Below are 25,452 nucleotides of genomic sequence, written 5' to 3'. Positions count from 1 at the left end.
ATTTACCATATTACCAGACTAAAAGAGAAAAAATTTATATAATTAAACAGATGCAGAAAAATCATTTGTTAAGTTTCAACACATATTCATAATTAAAACTCTTAGTAAACTATAGACAGAAAAACATTTCCTTAAAAGGTACCCAGGTAAAAGGTACCCAGAAAAACCAGTAGAGAACATCATATTTAATGGCAAACTATTAAAAGTGTTTCCCTGTAAAATTAGGAATGTGACAAAATGCTACTCTCACTGCTTCTCAACATTGTACTTGAGTTGTAGCCAGCACAATAAGACAAGAAAAAGAAATTAAACAATTTAAGGATTGAAAAGAAAGAAACATAACTGTTACTCTTTAAGGCAAAAAGTAACAATTATTATTATTATTTTTTCTTTTTTTTATTATTATACTTTAAGTTCTAGGGTACATGTGCATAACGTGCAGGTTTGTTACATATGTATACTTGTGCCATGTTGGCGTGCTGCACCCATCAACTCGTCAGCACCCATCAACTCGTCATTTACATCAGGTGTAACTCCCAGTGCAATCCCTCCCCCTTCTCCCCTCCCCATAATATGCCCCGGTGTGTGATGTTCCCCTTCCCAGTCCAAGTGATCTCATTGTTCAGTTCCCACCTACGAGTGAGAACATGCGGTGTTTGGTTTTCTGTTCTTGCGATAGTTTGCTGAGAATGATGGTTTCCAGCTGCATCCGTGTCCCTACAAAGGACACAAATTCATCCTTTTTAATGGCTGCATAGTATTCCATGGTGTATATATGCCACATTTTCTTAATCCAGTCTGTCACTGATGGACATTTGGGTTGATTCCAAGTCTTTGCTATTGTGAATAGTGCCGCAATCAACATATGTGTGCACATGTCTTTATAGCAGCATGATTTATAATCCTTTGGGTATATCCCCAGTAATGGGATGGCTGGATCATATGGTACTTCTAGTTCTAGATCCTTGAGGAATCGCCATACTGTTTTCCATAATGGTTGAACTAGTTTACAATCCCACCAACAGTGTAAAAGTGTTCCTATTTCTCCACATCCTCACCAGCACCTGTTGTTTCCTGACTTTTTAATGATTGCCATTCTAACTGGTGTGAGATGGTATCTCATTGTGGTTTTGATTTGCATTTCTCTGATGGCCAGTGATGACGAGCATTTTTTCATGTGTCTGTTGGCTGTATGCATGTCTTCTTTTGAGAAATGTCTGTTCATATCCTTTGCCCACTTTTTGATGGGGTTGTTTGTTTTTTTCTTGTAAATTTGTTTGAGTTAAAAGTAACAATTATTAATAGAGGTACACATATAATACTGAACAAAGATGCAAAGTGATATTGACTATATATTCTATTTATATAAAGTTCAAAAATAGGCCAAAATAATTTATGATGTTAGACGTTTAGACAATGTTTAGGGCTGGCAAGAGGAGGAAAGCAGGAAAGCATGAATGAACAGTGCAAAGGAGAACATCAGGGATGTACTGAGAATGTTTTCTTTCTTGATCTGAGTTGTGATTACATAGGTGGCATCCCTTTGTGATAATTAACCAAGGTGTATGCTTGTGGCTTTTGTGCTTTTCTACTTGTACGTTACACTTTGATAAAGTTTATTAAAAGTGAAAAGAAATTCCATTAGGTGTCCTTGGCTCCACCCAGATGTTTATCTCAGCTTCTATCTCCTCAGCTCTGCTAGGTACCTGCAATATACGAGATGCAGAGGACAAGAGAAAGCACCAACCAGGAGTCTGACCTCTAGAATTTTGTGTTTTACAGTGAGGCAAGCCATCAGTTGAAGTTTATAAATCTTGTTATAGCCAAATAGTCAGGGTGGTTGACAATTAAGGCTGAGTAAATGTGAGCATGTCATATGCCAACTCTGCACCATCTTAGATAGTTATGTGTTGCACTGAGATGGGAATGGTTAGTGATTTCTGCAACTCAGAGCATGTGTTGGTTCATTTTCATGCTGCTGATAAAGATCTGCCTGAGACTGGGAGGAAAAGGGGTTTAATTGGACTTACAGTTCTACATGACTGGGGAGGCCTCAGAATCATGGCGGGAGGCAAAAGGCACTTCTTACATGGCGGTGGCAAGAGAAAATGAGAAAGATGCAAAAGTGGAAACCCTTGATAAAACCATCAGATCTTGTGAGACTTATTCACTACCACAAGAATGGTATGGGAAAAACTGCCCCCATGATTCCAATTATCTCCCACCAGCCCCTCCTGCAACATGTGGGAATTATGGGAGTACAATTCAAGATGAGATCTGGGTGGGGACACAGAGTCAAACCATATGAGAACACTATCAAATTCTGTTCTGATCTGAACAGAACAAGGGGAGTACAGAGAAGGTCTGAATTACTGAGGCTGGGATCACGTCGGATAAAGGAAAACAACACCATACTCTGGGCAGTGCCTGTCTCCTAGCAGACATTAAACCACCCTCTATACTCTTCCATCAGGCCTTTGGTCAGACTCAGGGAGGAAGGGAGTGTTAAATCAAGTTTAGCTTAAAGCTGCCTCCTGATGTATTTTAAGTTTGGCCTAAAAGTTGCTCTGTATATCGTGACCTGTAATCGAAATGGAGATGTAAATTGACTGTAACCTACCCTTGTGCCGATCACCAAGTTTCGCCCAATCCCAGGTGGCCAGCTGTTAAAACTGGTGTTCAAATAAGGCAAACACCAAGCTGTAGACATTAAACCACCCCATCTCAGTGCAACACATAACTATCTAAGATGTTGCAGAGTTGGTGTGTGATGTGCTCAATCAGGCCTTTGGTTAGACACTCAGGGAGGAAGGGAGTGTTAAATCAAGTTTAGCCGAAAGCTGTCTCCTGATGTACTTTAAGTTTGGCCTAAAAGTTGTGAACTATAAATTAAAAGGAGGTGTAAATTGACTGTAACCTACTCTTGTGCCAATCACTGAGTTTCGCCCAGTCGCAGGTGGCCAGCTGTTAAAACTCTGTTTAAATAAGGCAAACACCAAGCTGTAACCAATCCAGCCATTTCTGTGCCTCACTTCAGTTTTCTTTACATCACTTTTGCTTTTCTGTCCAGAAATCTTCTTCCACTATGTGGCTATGCTGGAGTCTCTCTGAGCCTACTCTGGCCCAGTAGGCTGCCCGATTCGGATTTGTGAATTGTTCTTTGATCAGTTAGACTCTGCCAAATCTAATTTGGCTAAGGCTTTTCTTTTCACAGCCGATAGGAGGAGACTGTGGTCAAGCTATGAGCCTGAAACTCTCATTAGAGTAGGAGAGTGAGGGGACCATGTAGCCGAAGGGAGGCATTCTCCATACTTGGAGCAGCTGACAGCTGGCAGGCTGCAAAGAGGCCTGGCTGGGATGCAGACCTCAGGGGGTTTCCACTCAGGCTAACTGAATCAGGCAGAGAAACAGGCCAGGGGAACAATCTCCACTCCCATCTCTCTGCTCTCTGGTTCCTCCTTTTTTTTTTTTTTTTGAGACGGAGTCTCGCTCTGTCGCCCAGACTGGAGTGCAGTGGCCGGATCTCAGCTCCCTGCAAGCTCCGCCTCCCGGGTTCACGCCATTCTCCTGCCTCAGCCTCCGGAGTAGCTGGGACTACAGGCGCCCGCCACTTCGCTCGGCTAGTTTTTTTTTGTATTTTTTAGTAGAGACGGGGTTTCACCGTGTTAGCCAGGATGGTCTCGATCTCCTGACCTCGTGATCCGCCCGTCTCGGCTTCCCAAAGTGCTGGGATTACAGGCTTGAGCCACCGCACCCGGCAGGTTCCTCCTTGATATTGCATCAGTGACCACTACCACAAGGTGCACTCTTTCCTCCGGAAGCCTTTTGTCACCCTGAATTATCTCCACAGCAGGGCTGAACATTCTAGCTGTTCTATCAATGCTGCTGCTTACCATTATGCAATCACGCAGTCACGCTCAAGAGACTGATTTGTCTGTGGCTTGGTTTTGTCATCTCTGAATTGAAAATAATCAGTATTTTATCTTCTAGGGTTGTTGTGAGGATTAAGTGCATTCATAGATGTAAAAGGCTTAGTACTGCTCAGTAAATGTTAGCTATTATTACAGACTAAAGTCTAACTCTTAAGTCTTAAGTAGGGCCCACTCTAGTCTCAAGTCACCTTTCCAACCTCATCTCTCCTTTCCATAAAACTCAACGTTCCCACTGGGCTAGACTCTACGATATTCCACGAGACCTTTTTTTTTTTTTTTTTTAACCTCCCTGACCATTTGTGCTGTCATTGACTAGCCAGTAACTTCTCTGAGCCTCTGTTAAATTGGGATAACAATCTCTGTCCCAAAGGGTTGTCATGAGTATTAAATTTCAGGTGGTACAGGTGACAAGACCGCTGTTCCAGGCAGAAGCTAAGGTTCTGGGTTGCTTCTGGTAAATGGAGCATAATTGATGCTTTCCCCTTCAGTTCTGTCACTTATGAGCAGTGTAGATTTGATCAAACGACGTTAACTTCTTTTTTTTTTGAAAAATCCACCTAGTAACACCCCCACTTCATATAGCTGCAGTAATATTTGAGAGACAGATTGTGTGGTGAGAAAGTCTTTCTCAATGAATGCTCAAAAAATGGGAGCCAGCTGTAGGTAAGCACAAACTTTGCTGCTATCCAGTCCTGAGGGCTGCAGAGATGCAGGCTTTATAGGCTCAGAGCTGAGTCTCTCTTGCTGCCTTAACCATCACATGCTTATTTTCCTCATTGGAAATTCAGATGAGGACAGAAAGGTGTGGTGGAAAGCCGTCCAGGCCAGGAACCTAAAGGCCTAGATTCCAGTTCCTTTACTGGCTTCCTTGTGCTCCTGGGCAAATATATATGATCTATGTGGGTCTCTGTTTGTTTTTAATTTTTAAAATGAGTTAATGTTTGGGAGCTACATCTGATTCAGGAGTGGTATCCTGAACTAGCCTAGATGTGTTCTCAGAGACTTATTCTGAGGGGCTCATTGATTCCACCTTCAGGTGAAGCCTTCCTGGTCCATAGCTCTTGAGTCTCTGAACCGGGGTTTAGTAGGTTTCCGCTCCTTACATTCAGGAGTTCTGGCTGGAACAACCTGGCCCTATGTCGTCAGGGTCCGGAGTTTTGTTGGTTTGGCTCAAAGTCCTACCTGCACAATTGCTCTGGGAAATTAATTCCAATTACATGTGCTTTCATTGGAAGGTGGTGTCACTCCCTGATTAATTCACTTTGACACTCCTTTATGGGTGTGGCCTCTGCTTGGTGTAAAAGGCATCCTTCCCTCAATAATAACCCAGTGTTATCTTGGGGGAAGGTCTCTCTGTAAATGAGTTTCTGTAGATTCTTATCCAGAATGGGAGAGTTGTGGACTTGGCTACATGAGGATGCTATATCTGACCAGATGGAAGAAAGGGTCTGGGTTTGCTAGATGGCGCTCTGGAGACTTGGACGGTGATGAGTTAAGCAATTGGAAGCAATGGGCAGAGATATGCCATCACTATTCAGATAAGCAGCTGGAAAGATCTGAAACAGCTTTGGCCTAGAAATGAACCTGGGAATTTTAGGACTGAGGCCCTCGCAGGGGCTGGCAGATGGCATCTTAGGAGTATGACAATGTGGCTTTTTGAGGAAGCAGAGCTATCTTGCACGGTTTGGGGAACATTCTTTTTCATCTCGAGATCAATAGATATACCAATGGGAGATCCAAAATAGTTCTCTTTCTTTCAGGCCATTTTTCTTCCCAGGCATACTGGACTCATTATATAACACTATCTCCAAGATGTTGAGCCTTCTGCAGCCCCCAAGGAACCAACTCAGAGATGCATGCTGCTTACTGAGAAATAATGTGATTGGCAAAGGAAACTCTCTTTTATTGAGGGCCTTCCTTGTGGAGCCCATGGCACTGTGTGTGTCTCCTTATGTTCATGATTACATATGAACAGTGGCTTTGCCTGTGCCTAAGAGCTGGGCATTAGCTACTTATTATTATTAAGAATAGGAGCATCTAAGCCCCTAGGGTGTCTCAGAGTCGATGAACTCACCTGGAAAATGTTGGCAAAATCTCTGAGGTTGAAGATGTAGTGGAATTTGACTGCTGTGGGTAAGAATGTGGTAGCAACTTTCTGGTGGAAGGTGAGGGCCAGATTGATCAGTGGGGGGATGGATTTCTGCAGGGACGCCGGGAAGTTTCCAAGCTTCAGATGTTGAGTAAGGATGATGCTGTAGATGGAGGACAGGGCATCTGCCCCCGGGAAGGAGAGGACAAACAGGCTGAAGTGACGCTGCACAGAAAACAAAGGCATGAGCTCAACATCCTTTACCACAGAGTAGAAATCACCTCTTCTGAATTTGGAGATAATAACAGAACATTCTTCTATAGCCTTTAAATCTGTATTTTGGTCCCATCGCTTACACTATGCCCACATTTAGGTTGAACTTAAAATGACTAGGGGAATAACAGGCAAAGCACCTTTAGTCAAAGATGGCAGCCTGGGACAGTAGGAAGAGAACTAAACGTGGACTCAGAGAAGCTGAGTCCAAATCTGAATTTGATACTGAGAATCCGTATGACCCTGGGAAAGTCATTCGTCTCTCTGAAGTTCCCTCATCTGAAGAAAGAGGGATCAAATCAGATGAAATCTATGATCCTTTCCAATCTTGACATTGTAAGTCTAGGAGTTTCTCTTTTCCCCTAGAGATGAAATTTGGCATTCTATCTGATTTACCGTTCGGATAGGCTGCGTGGGGAAAAAAGCCAATTATTACTTATAATCAAGGGGCATCTGCTCTAGTAAGGTATGATTAGAACCTGGGTCCCGTGGCTCCTCCTGTACCTGAAGCCGGGGGTTGATGGTGAAGCTGCCTGCCGTGGGGTTCATACAGGAAACATACTGTACATTTGTGATCTCCTTTAGGGACAGCTTGCTCCGATCATACCTGGAACAGTCAGAAGTTCTAGGTAAAAGGTGTCTGAGGACCGAGGCAGGTGAGTGCTTTGTCAAGGTGAGGTAGGATGTGCCCTACTGTTCATGTGCTTGGGTGATAAAAAAGTCTAGATCCACTGGCAGGGATTGAGAAGAGATACGAGCCTAGGACAGATTCCCAAGGGTCCTCAGTATCTAAAGAAATAGCATAGAAAGATGAGCCCACAGGATGGACAAAAAGGTAGGAGAAAAATCAGGGGGTATATGCCATACCAAAAGGCAAAGGAAGCCAGTATTCCCAAAAGAAGAGCGTGGTCAACCACATCAAGGGCTGCAGAGAGAACAAGAAAGGTAGTGACTCCAGCAGGGGTGTCTAAGGGAGAGAATCCTTCATGGGTTCTTAGTTTCTGTTTCTGGTTGAGCCAGTAATGCCCCTTCCTCATCCCTCTTTTCCACTTATCACTAGAGACAGAAACTAAAAACCATGGCTTCAGGCTGCTGAAAGCCAAAAACAAAACCAAACAGAACAACAACAATGACAAAATAAGGTGGCTGGACACGCTTGCAAAGGATTTCTTGGATTTTACAATAATGATGCAGATAGTAGGTTAGCAAGAACAGTGGAGGGAACAGAAATCAAACAACAGTAGATTGAGGAGTGAGTGGGAGATAAGGGAGTGGGGACAGAACAGTAATTAGAAAGTGATTTTTTAACTCAGTTGAAGAAATGTATGCAAGTTTGTTTGTTTATTTATTTATTTATTTGAGACAGAGTCTCACTCTGTTGCCCAGGCTAGAGTGCAATGGCATGATCTCGGCTCACTGCAACCTCTGTCTCCAGGTTCAAGCGATTCTCCTGCCTCGGCCTCAGAAGTAGCTGGGATTACAGGTATGTGTCACCACACCTGGATAATTTTTATATTTTTAGTAGAGATGGGGTTTTACCATGTTGACCGGGCTGATCTCGGACTCCTGGGCTCAAGTGATCCACCCACCTCGGCCTCCCAAAGTGGTGGGATTACAGGCATGAGCCACCGCACCCAGCCCGTTTATGCAAGTTTAAATGATGTGAAGCAGCTAATGAGGAGATGGGGACCGACTGATGAAGTGAGCACTTCAGGAGTGGGAGACAGTAGAATGAAGAGGCTGGTGGATGGTTCGGCCTTAGGTAAGATGTAACAGGAGGGTGGAGGAGGGATGCATGGGGACACGGGTGAGTTGTATGGATGTGGAAGCAAGAAATGGAGGCGGCATCTGTGTTATCTGAGAAGGCAAGGCCATCAGCGGAGGGTGGTGGGGAGATCAAAGACAGGGAAGATGGAATGAAATAGACATTTCTGAGAGTAGACATACTAAAACCATATGGTAGAATTTCCAGGAAGCTTCTACTTTCCATTTAAGGTTTGTGACCATGAATCTAAAGTAAAACTAGTTAGCTTGACTCTTAATTATTGCCCATGAAATTAAGCTGCTCAAATGTCAGTGTGGAGATTGTGAACAGTTGCATATGTCAGGCATCCAGTAAAGATTTTGGGAAGGAAGGGAAGGCAACTCAAGTTGCCGTCTTAACTATCATTCTTCTCTCTGAATTCTCTCTTCTCACTCTTTCTCAGCAGTAGATTCAGTGTGTGGTAGAAAGGTGAGTCAAAGTTGTCTCAAATCAGTGACTTTTTTTTTTTTTTTTTTTTAGTAAGTTCAGACCTTTTGCCATTAAAAATTATGCTGTTGCAAGAGATACTATCCAGGCCTCTGAGCTGCTCTGAAGGCACTGAGGCTGGAAGGTCTGCAGACACCGTACATGGTACCGGGTGTTAGGTGTTGTGTTTCGTTTGTTTGTTTGTGAGATGGAGTCTTGCACTGTCACCCAGGCTGGAGTGCAGTGGTCCAAACTTGGCTCATTGCAACCTCTGCCTCCCGGGTTCACGCCATTCTTCTGCCTCAGCCTCCCAAGTAGCTGGGACTACAGGCGCGCACCAACATGCCTGGCTAATTTTTGTATTTTTTTTTTTTTTTAGTAGAGATGGGGTTTCACCATATTGGCCAAGCTGGTCTCGAACTCCTGACCTTGTGATCCACCTGCCTCGGCCTCCCAAAGTGATGGGATTATAGGCATGGAGCCATTGTGCCCAGCCTTTTTTTTTTTTTTTTGAGAAGAGTCTCGCTTTGTCACCCAGGCTGGAGTGCAGTGGCACGATCTTGGCTCATTGCAACCTCCGCCTCCCAGGTTCATGCAAGTTTCCTGCCTCAGCCTCCTGAGCAGCTGGGACCACAGGCTCCCGCCACCACGCCCGGCTAATTTTTGTATTTTTAGTAGAGACAGGGCTTCACTATATTGGCCAGGCTGATCTCGAACTCCTGACCTTGTGATCTGCCTGCCTCGGCCTCCCAAAGTGCTGGGATTACAGGCATGAGCCACCGTACCTGGCCTGTGTTAGGTGTTATCACTGAAGCACATGCCCAGTGCTTTGGGGCCATGGTGCAGGGGAAGTGGTTAATTCTGCTTCCGGCACTTGAAGAAGGCAACTTCAGACATGAGTCTTGAAGCAAAAAGTAGGCTTTTTTTCCTTAGATGAGAGCTCAGTGTCTTCTCTGGTTAAACTTTTCATGTGAATATTAGTGCCCCTGTTTGAAGGAACCACTCTGGGAAATAGAGAACTGCATGAGAAATGTGGTTTACCACAAAGACTCCCATCTGGCACCAGAGCTATGCTGAGGTTTGCCATTCAGGCAGAATAGAGACTGGCCTTCAGCCCTGCCTTAGGCTCTGCCCCCTTGGGCCAGTCCCTTTACTTGGGCACTCTTACCAGTGGCCATAGTCCAGATGCTGCCGGATGATGGTGTGGGGCTGCACCGTCCCGTAGGCATCCACCTCAGGCATGTTCATGTCATCAATGAAATAGATGAGCTTCTTGTTGCCTGGAGGGCCGTAGTTTCTACCAGCCTTCTTTTCCAGAGGCTTCTCCAGGACAGCTGGGGAGACAGCGAGTCAGTGAGGGAAGGTGGCTCAAATCTCAGATGCCAGTAATGAGACAGCAAAGATGTCAAGGACAAGCAATTGTGCTGCCTGCATGTGTGCAAAAAACAGCAACGCAAAAGACAACAATAACAACAACCACTGCTGCTCCCAACAGGCATTCTACAGGACCGGAAAGTGAAAACTGAAATTACTAGGCAGTAATGGGGACTGAATACCTCACCACATGGGCTGTGCTAAGTTTTTACCCATCTTAATTATCTCATTTAATCCTTATAACATAACTGTGAGATTAGTATTATCCCGTTTTACAGATGAGGAAACTGAGGCTCAAAAGAACTCAGCGACTTTACTAAGGCTGGATACAAATCACAGTGGTTAAACCTCAAAGACTATGCTTCTTCTGTCATACTTGTGGTCCCCAGTTTTCTTGGTTTATATACTAAAAATGGAAAATATCTTTACAGTCCCAAGGCCAGGTACTCTACTCCAAAGAAGCTTACGAATAGTTGAATTCCTAGGTACAGTTGCCCTCTCTACTGAAGGCAGCAAAAATGCATAAAGGCTGCAGTTCCCCTTTCAGGGCTGGGTAGATGCCCTTTCCTCTCCGAGGCTGTAAGAAAGGCGTCAATGTATGTTTTGCCAACTGTGTTCCCAGAGAGTTCATCTCATGGGATTTTCCTTGGCAGGATGTAGTAAAAACAGCCTCAGAGAATTTTCCAGATGCTTCCAGTGTCAACAGTGCCCTCCCCTGCTCTCAGGTTTCCTGGCTGTCTATCTGAGCACCTTGGTGCCTTGACTCTCCTCTGGAGTGGTTTCTTCAATTATCAAGCCAAAGAAAGGAATCTAACAGCAGTTTTCCAGCATGACAGGACTTGCTTAGAACAAACTTAAGTAATAGGGTGGAGATATATGTACTTTTTCCAGTAAAGCAATGAAATATTTATGAATTGCAAGAACCAACACTTCCTGTTACAGCTGGAAGCGCTAAGAATCATCTGATTTCTTCTCTTGAAAAACAAGTTTGTAAACAAGGAGAAAGTGTCAATAGACATATGAAGGTGACAGAGAGAAAGACAAGTTCCTTCAAGAAGCTCGAATATTCTAATTTTCTGGTCCTGAGTTAAATTAAATGTTTCAAATATGAATTAAATTTAAATTTAATTAGCATCCAATTAACATACACTATCAACCAATTAATCACACAACACCTTCTTCCCCCCTAAAGACATAACAACTATATGTGAGATCTGTCAACATGAAATATAATTAATGGGTTGACAAGGACATGCTTTTGAGAACAGTTCTTCTAATAGGAAATTCTCTCCTTAGAAAGAAAGACTTGTTTCTCCTCCTCCCAAGGCAATGATATTCAAATCAACCCCTGGAATTAAGCAGACCCTGTAATTTGGGTTGATTAAGCTCTTTATGCTTTTAAAGGATCGTTGAGGAGAAAACCATGTCAGTTAGCAAGAACCATGTCAGTTAGCAAGAACCATGTCAGTTAGCAAGAAGTGGCCATGGAGCGCACGGAATTATCTCGTGGCGGATGGTACTAAGTTCTCCCGAGAAAGAAAGGGTCCGCCAGGAAAGACAGGCACATTGCTGACCCCTTCTTGGCCATGCTCTGCTCCATGTCACACCTAGGATGGAATTACAGCGATCTACTCTGTTTCCAGGCAGAACTGGAGGAGCAGAAGAGGGTCTGAGTTTCAGGAAAAGTGCTGATGTTGAAGGAGCTGAATGAACAAGACATGTAAAGAAATGTGACCCTCTTGCCACACTTCTGGGTTCTGACTGTTCTCAGCAAGCCTGGAAACTCAAGCCCACACCTGGAGCCCGGGCCCAGGGTCATTTGTGCATTCTGACTGATTTCTCCTTGAGACCCGCATGGAACAGCTTGGGGTTCAGTCTTTGGCCACACAGACCGTGTCAGCTGCTGCACCAGGGTGAATGGTTTTATTCGTGCTGTTCTCTGGATACTATTGCACTGCCATCTTATACTTGAAGGGCGATTTAATTTTCTTCTTCTTCTTCTTTTTTTTTGAGCTGGAGTTCCGCTTTTGTTGCCCAGGCTGGAGTGCAGTGGCATGACCTTGGCTTACTGCAATCTCTGCCTCCCGGGTTCAAGCGATTCTCCTGCCTCAGCCTCCCGAGTAGCTGGGATTACAGGCATGGAACACCACCTGGCTAATTTTGTGTTTTTAGTAGACGGGGTTTCTCCATGTTAGTCAGGCTGGTCTTGAACTCCTGACCTCAGGTGATCCACCCACTTCAGCCTCCCAAAGTGCTGGGATTACAGGCGTGAGTCACTGTGCCCGGCCTGTAAGTTAATTTTCAAAGGGGCTTCCCATTTGTTATCTCTTTTCGCCATCTCCACTGCTGCCCTCCTTGTCCATCTGCTCTCACCTGGTAACTACGAATCTTCCCAAATGGTCTCCCAGCTTTTGCCCTAGACTCCCTACACTATATTCTCAAAACAGCAGACAAGAATACCCTTGTAAAATGCAAATTGGATCGTGCCCATCCCCTGTTTTATGCCCTCCAGTGGCATCCTGTCTCACTTGGAGCAAAAGCCAGTTTGTTGACTTTCACTAAACTTGTATCTTTGTTTTTCTCTCCTGTTCTCCTCCTCACACTCTGCCCCAGCCGCCCTGTTTCTTTTTTCCTTCCTTCCTTCCTTCCTTCCTTCCTTCCTTCCTTCCTTCCTTCTCTCTCTCTCTTTCTTTCTTTCTTTCCTTTCTCTTTCTTTCTCTGTCTCTCTTTCTTTCTTTCTTTTTGAGACGGAGTCTCACTCTGTTGCCCAGGCTGGAGTGCAGTTTTGGCTCACTGCAACCTCCGTCTCCTGGGTTCAAGTAAGTCTCCTGCCTCAGCCTCCCGAGTAGTTGTTTCTGATTCATGAGTCACTCACTGCCCCAAGGCTTTGCTCTGGTTGTACCCCTTGCCTTGAATCCTCTTCTTCCACATGCCAGCACAGTTTGCTCCCTCACACCCATCAGGAGTTTATTTACCCAGGTGCTATTTTTCCAGTTAGGTCTTCCCTGGTATGCACCCTAAAATTCAAAGCCCCACCTGCTATTCTCTGCCCCAGCTTCATGTCTCTTTACATCACTTGTTACCACCTAATATCCTATATCTTTACTTATTATCTTGTGTATTGCCCCATCCATCCCCTTGAACACTAGAATCTAAACCCCATGAGGACAGGGATTTTACTGTTTGTCTCACTGTCATAACCTCTGGACCTAGGGTATTATCTAGCACATAGTATAGTGCTCGAAAATCACTTATTAAATAAATGAATGAATGAATGTATCTTATTATTATTACAAACCCCATGATATAGGTAAAGAAAGTCTTACTATTCCTCATTTGAAATTAAGGACAAAGAGGCTAAGGCAGATTAAATACCTTGCTGGAATGAGAATCCAGGTTTTTAGATAGTAATTCCAAAGCTTCTCCATGTTACCCAGCAAGAGAGCCCTTGTAAGCCTTCGCTCCCACCCTCCTGGACAATTCTAGTCCCAGTGATTCCTCCAGGCCCTGAACTTTAGAGCAGTTCTTTCATTCACCACGAAGCATTACCAGTGAGTGAGTGCTTGACATGGATTATAGCACTGATCCTCACAGAGCCCTATCATGTATTATCATTGCCTCTTAAAAGTCTTTGAATACATGGTAAGACTGAGGCTTAGAGAAATTTAGTGATTTTATCCAAAGTCAAACAGCTACTAAGTGTCAAAGCCAGGATTTTAACCCAGGTCCACCTGGCAATGAAACCTCACATAACCACTACTGCAATATTTACTTCTTCTTTTGTTGTTGTTGTCTTTTTTTTGAGATGGAGTTTCACTCTTGTTGCCTAGTTGGAATGCAATAGCGCGATCTTGGCTCAGTGCAACCTCTGCCTCCCAGGTTCAAGCAATTCTCTTGCCTCAGCCCTCCTGAGTAGCTGGGATTACAGGCATGCGCCACCACGCCTGGCTAATTTTGTATTTTTAATAGAGACAGGATTTCTCCATGTTGGTTAGGCTGGTCTCGAACTCCCAGCCTCAGGTGATCTGCCTGCCTTGGCCTCCCAAAGTGTTGGGATTACAGGAATGAGCCACTGCACCTGGCCTTCCTTACTTCTTAAACATTATAAAGACATGGCTTCTGCCCTTGAAAATTATCGGTTTAGTCAACTCATTGCCCGCACCATATTTTTGACAGAGATCATTAGTAATTAATCATGTCTTATTTTGCATGGATATGATTTGCATACCTGTTTGAACCCTTTTCCTTTCATATTATTTAATTTTTCATGTATTAAGACTTTTCAGTTATCTTGTAAGGGCTTTGCATTTATTCTTTCAAAAAATAACATACTTTGCATGATTATAAACATAATACATATTCATTTTAGAAAGACTAAAAAGCATAGAAAATTATAATAATGGAAGTGAAAGTCACCCATAGTTCTATCAACTAGCTGTAAGTACTCTCTTTCAATATTTTGGTGTATTTTACTCTAGTCTGGTTTTTTTTTTTTTCTTAGATTTTTTTTCTACACAATCAAAATTATACTGCTTGTATTTTTTAATTTAATGTATTGTAAACCTCTTTATATGGTAATAAACATACTCCTAAAACATGATTTTAATTGCTGCGTTGTGTTCCATAATTTGGATGTACCAAAATTTATGGAATTATTTTTCTATTGCCTAAAATATGTGTTGCTTTCAATTTCATTATATTTGAACTTTCCATGATTCCAAGTAGAATGTCTTGCTCACTAGATGACACATCTTTGATGATTTCACTTTGATTTCTGTCATGAAGTAAAACGTATTAGGTGGAAGAGAGCTGTCTGTTTGTAATAATTGTAAGCACAATGCTCCTTTGAGATTGGACATTTGATTAGATCTTTTAAGGTCCTGTCCAACCTTGAGGTTTATAATAAACAGGTTATAAACAGGTTACAGAGATCCTTTTTTTTTTTTTGAGACGGAGTCTTGCTCTGTCACCCAGGCTGGAGTGCAGTGGCACGATCTTGGCTCACTGCAAGCTCCACCTCCCGGGCCCACACCATTCTCCTGCCTCAGCCTCCCGAGTAGCTGGGACCACAGGCGCCCGCCACCGCGCCCGGCTAATTTTTTGTATTTTTAGTAGAGACGGGGTTTCACCATGTTAGCCAGGATGGTCTCGATCTCCTTACCTTGTGATCCGCCCGCCTCAGCCTCCCAAAGTGCTGGGATTACAGGCGTGAGCCACTGCACCCGGCCCAGAGATCTATTTTATACAAAATTTCAGACATCTGAGCTCCTATATAATTAGTGTAATTAAGCACTCAAATATTTGTTGAGCTAATAATGCAAATCACAGCTGGATGGCAAGAGAATTCAGAACTGTGATAAGCTTGATCTTTGGCCTTCTCCCTGTACGCTAAAACTATAAGCCCATTGAAGCCTTAACTAAGCTCTTTGTTCCTACTTTTCTAAACTATCCTGCTTCTAAACTATCCTGTCTTGTGGGTCTCTATGAATTCTTTTGTTTTAAAATTATTTATATTTTCAAAAAGAACAAGAAGAGACTTAAAATCTTTAAAGAGACATTAAACAGACCAATTAAAATAAAGACTAAATAGGGATTGCTAAACAATACAGAATGAGAAGAAACTTAACTACACTAGTAATGTAGGATGACATAGTTACTGTAAACACATAAAAATTTATCTCACATTTTCCTTTATGAACTGCTTGCCTGAAAGCTCAGAACTAAATCTGTGTTTAATTACAATAACCATGTCATCTCAGGTTACTGGTACAGAGTCATCTCCTCTTTCCTCTAAAAATTTTGCAGGCACCAAATTCCAGGAGGCATATATCACAGATACTTATAAAACAGGTATCAGGCTACAGAATGGTCTTCAACTGAGGTTTTGCAGCAGGCATAAAAAATAACTTACAGTTATTTTTTATTATAGTAACCCTCAACAAAACCCAAGGGTAGACGATTATATTGTAATTTAATGAAGGGAATGAAAGCAGTACAGCTAGGTTTGTGGAGTTCAGAGAAATTGCTGGAATGGAGAATGAACACAGATCTCTGTCTCTCTCGGCTTGAGGTGTCAGTGTTACGAACCTGTGGTTTGTGCATGTGTTACCCAGTAATAAACATTTTTCAGTGACTGACGGAAGGGCCTATTCTGTTGACTATCATAGAAAAAGATATCCATATGCTCTAGATATCAGATGAGCGGAAGCAGAGTTGGCATTCTATTATGAAAAATTAAGATGTATGACTTAAAAGTCTTATCAAAGTAGAAGGTCTTCATAGCTTCATGAAATAAGACTGCTTTGCTGTTAACTCATAGGGTGACTTTGAGGTAAGTCCTTAACACCTCTAAGCTTCATTTGATTAACTTGTAAAACTGGGGACTATCATCAGATCTGTGTTGGACACCATTCCAACCTCCTTCTCTTTAGCCAATCTTCAGCTGGGGTGTCATGTGGCACAGTTTTGAACATTAAGACATAGGCATAAATGTATAAAGTTCCTGGAGAGCTACCATGTCAGGACATGGGCACTATCTCCCCCTACCACTTTTTTTTTTTTTTTTTTTTTGGATGCGGATGTGATGGCTGATGCAGCAGCCATTCTGCCACCTTGAAGGAGGAGCCAAGAGAAGAGCGAATATCTTAGCATTGGTATCACTGTTACTAACCTGATTAACAATTGCCTGCCTGCAGAATTCCTGTCATGTGAAAAACAGAATCTCTATTTATGCCACTAATGTCAGATTTTCCACTACTTGCAGTCAAAAGCCATATCGAAATAGTCTCATAGGCTGGAGAGGATTAAATGAAGTAGGTGAGGAAAGCCCTTTGCACAAAGGTTGACCCACTGTAAACATTAAAGTGTGTGCCACCCACACTGTGAGCCCGCAGTACAGCCCCCACTGGTATCAAGGAGTTCTGAATCCGTGTTTAGAGAAGTACAATGGAGACTCCAGAACTGGATGCAGTGAAAGAGAGGAGAGATGCAGGTATTATCAACCAGCTGCCTCCTCTAAAAAAGAACATCTGATTTTGAGAAAAATAGCATCTGATGGGCTGGCAGGATGATTGAGCTGCAAAAAGTCCCCCTGGAGACCTCTAGGAATTGACTTGCTGGGTGGAGTTACTGTCTATTTGAAAGCTGGAATATTTCTCCCCAAAACATTATTTCTGTTTTAGCGTAGCTTGTGTTCAACTTATTTTTCAAGAAGAAAAGGTTTGCTTTTGTTGCTTTTTGTTTTTTGGCAGTTGGGGCTTAGAAATTATTGTTCGATATAGATTCTTAAATTTGAGAAGTAGGTTGTTAATATTATTATAATAACAGCTTCCATTTACAAAGCACTTATCGTATGCTGGGAATCATTTTGAGTGTTTCACATACTTTATCTTACTATTCAAGAATGAAAAGAATGAACCGTTGATTCACTCAACAACATGGATACATCTCAAAATCATGCTGAGTGAAAGAAGCCAGGAAAAAAAGAGAGTGCACATTTCATGACTCCATTATACAAATTTCTAGAAAATGCAAACTAATTTATAGTGATAGAAAGCAGATCAGTGGTTGAAACAGGGCAGGTGGGCGGGGGTTGGGAGGAAGGGATTACAAAGGAATGTGAGGAAAAGTTTGGAGGTGATGGTTATGTTCATTATTTCAATTATGATGATTTCATGATGTATAAATATTTTGAAATGTATCAAATTGTACACCTTAAATATGTACAGTTTATTATGTCAATTATAACTCAATATAGCTTTTTTTTAGAAAAGAAAAAAATGTAAAAAGATTATGCTGCCTTTCAGTAGGAAAAAGGATAAATGAGCTGTGATTTATTCACACAATGGAATTCTATGCAGCAGTGAAAATAAATGAAATAGATCTGCATGTATTAAGACAATGATTACAAAAGTAATCATATAGGTTGCCTGTGTGCCCACCCTAATCTCATGTTGAATTGTAGCTCCCATAATCCCTACGTGTCCTACCTGCTGGGAGGTAACTGAATCATGGGGGCAGGTTTTCCTGTGCTGTTCTCATGATAGTGAATATGTCTCATGAGATTTGATGGCTTTCTAAAGGGCAGTTCCCCTGCACACGCGTTCTTGCCTGCCACCATGTGGGATGTGCCTTTGCTCCTCCTTTGCCTTCCACCATGATTGTGAGGCTTCCCCAGTCATATGGAACTGTGAGTCCATTAAATCTCTTTCCTTTATAAATTACCCAGTCTCAGGTATGTCTTTATAGCAGTGTGAGAATGGACTAATACAGGTAAGTCGCCAAAGACAGGTATAGTATGGCATATTTAAAGTTTAAATATGCAACATTATGTATTTTATGGCTACATATTTGTTTCAAAAGTGTAAACTTGGAATGAGACACGTTGAGTTTAGTACTCTAGTTAATAAGAGGCAGGAAGGAGAAAGGAGTGACAGGGGTGATGTATTAGCTGTACTTGTTTTTATTCTATTTTATTTTACTTTGTGGTAGGGGTCTCCCTCTGTCGCCCAGGCTGGACAGTGGTGTCCATCTGTCGCCCAGATCATACAGTGGTGCGATCTTGGCTCAACTTCCCAGGTTTAAGCAATTCTCCTGCCTCTGCTTCCTGAGCAGCTGGGACTACAGGCACGCACCACCATGCCCGGCTAATTTTTTTGTGTATTTTTGGTAGAGACAGGGTTTCACCATGTTGGCCAGGCTGGTCTCAAACTCCTGACCTCAGGTGATCCACCCGCCTCAGCCTCCCAAAGTGCTGGGATTACAGGCAGAAGCCTCCACACCCCGCCTATTAGCTGTACTCATAATGCTAAGTTCCATTTCGCATAACGCTAACACTTTAGCATCTGTTAAATCTGGATAGTGTTACACTGGCATCTGTTATATTATTTTCTGTACTTTTGTACATGTTTGAAATATTTTATAGTTAAACATAAAAGGTTTAAATAATTCTCTATCCCACCATCAGCACCCAGTCAGTTTCCCTTGCCAGCGACAAGTGCCATCTATGTTTCTTTTGTGTCCTTCTGTAGATTGTCTAAGTTTTTATATAAGCATAAATTATGTGTGTGTATATATTATACATATTTTTAAAAATCATATAAGTGAGTAAATTTTTATGTATTTCTTTTTAAACAGATATAGTTTGGAGCATGCTATATATACTGTTCTATATCTTTCTTTTCTCAGTCAACAACATTTTGGAAATAGTTCCAATTCAGTACTTACAGAATTTTCTCATTCTTTCGAACATTGCTTAATATTCTATCATACAGACAATTAGGCTGTTGCTCCCCTTTTACCATTACAGACACATTATAAACATAAATTTGCACATCTGTCTGCGTGTGCTAACTGTCCTTTCAAGCAGACTATGCCACTTCACATCCAACTTTTTCTTAAATACACAGAGTCTCAAGTGCAAATAACGATTAAGACACTGGGCTGCAAAATGAGTAACGGGTTCACAAAGGAGGTGCAACAGTTTGCCTCTTCATTGAATGATACTAGAGCAGCTGTCTTTTGAGTGTACGCATCTCTCTTACATTCAGCTGATTCTCCAAATCCCTGTTTGATACCTGGTTTCTAGCTGTAACTTTTTAAATCATTGGTAACACCCTTTCTCCTGCCATGTTGTTGCTCTTAAAATGTTTTAGGCTGAGAAGCCCAAATAATCAAGATTGTTTGCACTGTGCATAAGGCAAGAGGAAGGAAGTTCCCATAAGGGAATAAAAGGGAATACAGCATTTTTCAGAGTTAAGGGTCTGAGCTTTATTGCATGAATGTTGTTACATATATGCTGCTACTCTGGGCTTCGGCTGACTCCCCAGTTCCTGGTTGCCTCTGGACAGGAGAGGTTAGAGAACAGTAGCTTTCTCCATCCCTTAGGGTGCGAGGAGGGATGGCTTCAAGGTCTAACGTTACCAACAGGCCATTAGGGAATTAACAAGAAACAGAAAGTGCTGGGTTTTGGTGAATGCTCAGCTACAGTGAGAGCCAGTTTTCATCCTGGTTCTATGTAACAGCATTTTGAGATTTATTTGTAGTCACAGCTACTGGGGAGGCTGAGGCAGGAGAATTGCTTGAACCTAGGAGGCAGAGGATACAATGAACCAAGATTGCACCACTGCACTCCAGCCTGGGCGACAGAGCGAGACTGTCTCCAGAAAGAAAAAAGGAATTCTCTGTGTTCTAACAGGAGGGAAGGAGAAAGCCCTCTAGGTGAGAGATCCAGAGTGAGAATGACAGGTCAGGGCAGTGTGAGAAACTCATCTTCTCTTCCTTGATTCCAAATGTTTACCTTCTATTTAAAGGATATTTTAAAAATATCATAAAACCTCTTTAATAGAATTAAATCACTTTTTCTGTTTAATTTTATTAAATCATTAATTGTAATAATTTTAGAATAAATTATTGAATGTATTCTATTTAATACAATTAAATAGAACATCATTCCTCTGGAATACCTGAATAGTACTACTAATGATAATAGTAATAATGTTGAATATTTATTGCAGTTTTCAAAGTATTTTCTTAGCAGGGAAGCAGTATAGCCTAGTGGTTAAGAGCACAGGCTCTGAAGTCAGACTCTCTGGAACCCTGGCGCCCCCACTTACTGTGTGTCATAGGGTAGCTTGTTTAACTTCTCTGTGCCTTAGTTTTCTCATGTATAAAATGAAGGTAATACAAATTCTTATTCACAGAGCTGTACAAGATTAAAGAAGTAAAAAAAAAAACAAAAAGAAAAGTGTAAAAGTCTAAGTCAGATTCACACTCCTAATAAGTCTTTGATAAATGTCAGTTGTTGTTGTTGCTATTATTAGTAGTAGTAGTATTAATATTAGTAATGTACTTGTCACAGTAATAAGAATTGAGGTAAATGGGCAGACCTGGTAATCCGATCAGTTGTTGGACTCGAGGCTTGCAAATAAGGGTAGATATTTGAACAAGAAAGAGGAATTCTATGAGGCAGATGGCGAAGTGCTAAGATTTAAATTAGCCAGACAGGTGAAGTCTGCTTAAGGTCACGGCCAGGTGCTGATGCGATGTCTTCGGCCCTGATGGAAGGTTATGTTGTGATGGTGCTGAGGCCTCATGGAGTAAAGACTAAGCCAGTGGTTTACTGGAGCTGATTATTGAAACCAAGGGAATTGTGCAAGCCGGTTGTTAAACATGACCATTATTAAAAAATAAATTAGGCCGATCGCAGTGGCTCAAGCCTGTAATCCCAAGACTTTGGGAGGCCGAGGCAGGCGGATCACCTGAGCTCAGGAGTTTGAGACCAGCCTGGCCAACATGGTGAAACCCCGTCTCTTCTAAAAATCCAAAAATTAGCCCTGTGTCTTGGCAGGCACCTGAAACCCCAGCTACTTGGGAGGCTGAGACAAGAGAATTGCTTGAACCCGGGAGGCAGAGGTTGCAGTGAGCCAGGATCACGCCACTGCACTCCAGCCTGGGTGAGAAAGAGTGAAACTCCATCTCAAAAAAAAAAACAAATAAATAAATAAATATAGACAAACTTATAATTAAGTAAATTATATTGAAAATCATGGTAATAAATATTCAAAACTCATCACATCTTAATTATTTTATGACATTTACTCTCATGTGTATACTGGAGGTTATTTTCATCCATTGTATCTGTAAAGTGGAAATGCTTATAATGGTGTGCTACTGTGTATCTCTTCCTGACTCCTTGTTCACTGACATTGCATTGGTAGCTTACAATTGGCTGAGGTGGGAGTATTTACAACACGGAAACTGGCAAACGCTACAATCTAGGACTTGATTTGTTTTGTAGACTTGTGAAAATAATAAGGAAAATGTTAACAATTCAGATTATACTTAAAAGTGTGTCATGCTTGTTGCTGCAACATTGTGAAGAGCACAAAAAGTGGACGAACAATTCTTTCAGTATTTGAATAGAAGATGTTTACATCTTTGACAAACTAGTAAAGTTCTGATGTAAATCTTTGTTGTTTCATTTTGTCTTACTTGTTAATGTTCATGTCTGAACTACAGTCAGTTGCTGGATTGGGATTGGTTCAGCAGCAGATGTAGTCCAGAGGTGAGTTTTAAATAGGTGAAGTCTCTGCCACTGAAGGGTGGGTGGGGGGAAGCCTGCACCTCTGTCCACATGCTCGAGGCACCTAGCTGCTCTGAGGAGCAGAAAGCAGAGGCGGTGCTCCCCCCATCAGCATTTTGAGTTGGCTGGACCTGAATCCTACAAGAGCTGGCAAAACTGTGCAGAAAGAATCCCCCCAGGGGCAAAGTAGACTGTTAGCAGGGGCAACACCGCAGGCCGACTCCGGGGTTTACACCAGGCAGGGATGGCAGAAGGACTGGGTAAAATGGTCAAGGCAGAGTAAATGGTGGTGCACACAAAGCCTGCTTTGCAAGTCTGCTGACCTAAGGCCCGGGTGATGTAGCAGATAATGAGAGTGCCAGGTTCACTTTTCACGTTATAAGCTATGGCTCCTAACTTATCCATCTGCAAACAGCTCACATCTAGGTGTGGGGAGGCACTGCAGTGTCACCTGGGAAATTCAGACCAAGTAACAGAGTGGGACAAGGCTGTCGCTGTTTGGGAAGTAACAACAGGGTTTCTCCCCAGCCCTGCCTCTCCCCTCATTTTGCTGAAAGAATGACTTGGAAGCTTCTCCAAAACAAAGCTGTTTTTAGTCAATGTGTTGTTTCCATGAAAAAGAAGACTGTGTTGTAAATGAGTTAAGCGGAGAGAGACTCTGGCAAGAGGAAAACATCACCAGTGGCCCATGTCTATTTGGGAGCTCTGTGTGTCAACACCGGGGAAAAGCAAGCCCCAGGTGGAGTCAGAAGACTGGATGTGTCACGCCTGCCTCGCCACTTGGCGGTGACTTTGGGCAATCACATCCTTTTACCAGAGCCTCAGTTTCCCCATCCATAATATGAGAGAGGAATTAAATGATCTCTAGAGACACTTTCAGTGCCAGAAGCCTGCAAGTTCTTGCAAATCTCTCCATGGCTTGTAGCTGTCTTTGTCATCAAGGTGCTGAATTGCTCTGTTGAACACCTTGCTCTTGAGGAATTTAACAGGCCAGGGAGGAATGTAGAAAGAAAGACCAGAAGCGGAGCTAAGGGGTCCTGGAGGAGCCAGAAAGAGGCATGTGGGGAGAGGTGAGAAGGGGTATGTGGGAGGAAGTGCACAGTGCTGGGGTACGCAGAAGTCCAGCCAGGCAGGCACCTGACGCTTGGCTTCAGCTCTGTGTCAGGTGACACGGCCACCCACACACCCCCCACCCCAGGTGCCCTGGGCTGCTTACCCTGCAGCATTGCCGACGTGGTGTAGTAGTTGAATGGCACGTTTTTCACCAGGTACGCCTCGGGGTCGAGGCTGGCCAGCTTAGCTCTCACCAGCACCGACTTGCCAGTGCCAGCTGTGCCCACCAGCATGACAGGCCACCGCCGCGCCATCAGCCGCTCCATGAAGTAGCACACACGGATGGTCTCACTCGTGTGCACCAAACATGCCTGGAACAGGAGCACAATAAACCTGCCAAGGGTGGGTTCCAGGGAGAAACAGATGTACCACCGATGTTCCAAAGCATTTCAGAAGAGCGGATATGGAGCTCCCCAAATCAACACAGGTCAGGAGTATCTTCCCTGATATTCACAGTGGGACCATCCCACAGACTCGCTCTCTGGGCTCCCTGCAGTTGGGCAGAGAGCTTCCCCACTCTCCTCTACCACCCGGGCCTCTTTCTCTGTGGCCTCTCTAATGCATTTTAAAATCTTCAGCCCCTGCCATTTCCTCCTCTCTTGAGGAAATGTCCTGGCCCTTAGGAGAATCTGTGACTTCATTATGCCTATCATCTCCTCTGCAAAATCATGGAGCTGGGGATGACTAGTTCCCAGCAAGGACAAATGCTTAGATGCCCATGCGCGGCTGCTACTGGAGCCACTGCAGATCCTTGAGGGTAGCTGCATGCACGTCCTGGGCCGCTCAGCCGCACTCACCTGCAAGGGCATCTCGGGGTCAAATTCAAACTGGGGGATGAGCTTGGACCAAGGCTCGAATTTCTTGGTTTCTGGGTCGATGTAATAGTCAAAGATGGTTCCTTGGGCAGGAAACTTGACTGTTTTGAACTCAGTCAGCCACCATTTGCTGAACTCTGACCGGTAGTCCACAAGCTGTAAAAACAAACACAGTCAGGGGACAAGGTCCTCCAGAACTCAAGAAGCCCACACAGGAGGCCACAGCATAAGATAGAGGGTCAGGGCAGGATAATGTGCTCCTCCCTGTGCGGGCCTGCCAGATAGACCAGCTTCTCCAGGAAGGCAGCGCTGCCCTGAGGGTCAACCCTGACCAGGCCCAACTATGCAGGGGGCACGCACAGGCATCCTTGCTTGACCATGCAGCTGAGCCAGCCTGGTCCTGCCATGTCTTGCAGCCATTGAAGGGTGGAGAGGGTTGAGGGAGGGAGGTGGAAGAACATGGGGGAGAATCAAGAACTCCTGGAGAGATAGATTGGCCCCATTCTTTGATGCCTGAGATTCTCTGCAGTTCCCAGGGTGGCAGCCTGAGGTTGGAGTGGAATGGTGACTCTTGACACCTGGGGCACAGAGCACTGGAGTGAGAAGAGCCTCAGAAGGGTATGGGTGTCAGGTAGGTAACCACAGGCAAGTCCTTCTTTCTATGCCTCGATCTCCTCATCTGTAAAATGAGGTTTCTAGAAAGATTTCCAAGGTTCTTGCAAGAGCTAAAATCCTAGAATCTAGGAGCAGCAGGGGAGACAGAGCTGTACTGGTCTTTCTGACAAAAGGAATAAGTAGAGGCATATAATTTGCATGCATGCCTATTACATAATGAGCCTCTTATGCATGGGCTGTACACCCAGTGTACTCAAACCATCTTATTGTGTCCAAGCAAACACATACACACACACACACTCAGACCCAAAACATACCCATTGCTACTGGCAACTCTCTGGGAGGGCAAACCCACTCTTTAAACATACCGAACTAAGGAACATCTTAAAAGAAAAAAAAATTGGACATTTTAGAAAACATTCGGCCGGGCGGGTCACTCACGTCTGTAATCGCAGGACTTTGGGAGGCTGAGGCAGGAGGATCAGGAGGTCGGGAGATGGAAACCCTTCTGGCTAACATGGTGAAACCCTGTCTCTACTAAAAATACTAAAAAGTTAGCCAGGTGTTGTGGTGGGCGCCTGTAGTCCCAGCTACTCGGGAGGCTGAGGCAGGAGAATGGTGTGAACCCGGGAGGCGGAGCTTGCAGTGAGCTGAGACCGTGCCACTGCACTCCAGCCTGGGCGACAGAGCGAGACTCCGTCTCAAAAAAAAAAAAAAAAAAAAAAGAAAGAAAAAAAAAAAGAGAGAGAGAGAGAGAGAAAATACTCATGGAGGGCAGGACAAAGACAGAGTTCAAAGGCTGCAACAACTATGAACTCCAAAAAAAGGGCATTCCTCATTTTGCTGTCTGTTAAGTAAACAGGATTGAAGTCTTTTGCTTTAAAATGACAGTGGAGATGGGTGGTAAGATAAGAAAAGATTTGTTTGAT

The 25,452-nt window shown here is 43.4% G+C and overlaps 1 protein-coding gene across 1 annotated transcript in view; it reads right to left on the bottom strand.

The window, feature by feature from the left end:
- DNAH9 (dynein axonemal heavy chain 9) overlaps positions 1-25,452 on the bottom strand; it is a 381,289-nt gene that overhangs the window by 173,972 nt on the left and 181,865 nt on the right. The window contains exons 37-41 of the mRNA XM_003912358.5: positions 23,891-24,064; positions 23,197-23,404; positions 9,693-9,858; positions 6,799-6,901; positions 6,007-6,246 (exon numbers count right to left, since the gene is read on the bottom strand). Of these exons, the coding sequence (XP_003912407.4) occupies positions 6,007-6,246; positions 6,799-6,901; positions 9,693-9,858; positions 23,197-23,404; positions 23,891-24,064 (891 nt within the window). The remainder of the gene's footprint in view (positions 1-6,006; positions 6,247-6,798; positions 6,902-9,692; positions 9,859-23,196; positions 23,405-23,890; positions 24,065-25,452) is intronic.

This window comes from Papio anubis, chromosome 17, assembly GCF_008728515.1.
Source record: "Papio anubis isolate 15944 chromosome 17, Panubis1.0, whole genome shotgun sequence".
Lineage (NCBI taxonomy): Eukaryota > Metazoa > Chordata > Mammalia > Primates > Cercopithecidae > Papio > Papio anubis.
The sequence above is the reverse complement of the archived record's forward strand: the minus strand, read 5'-3'. Positions and strand labels throughout refer to the sequence as shown.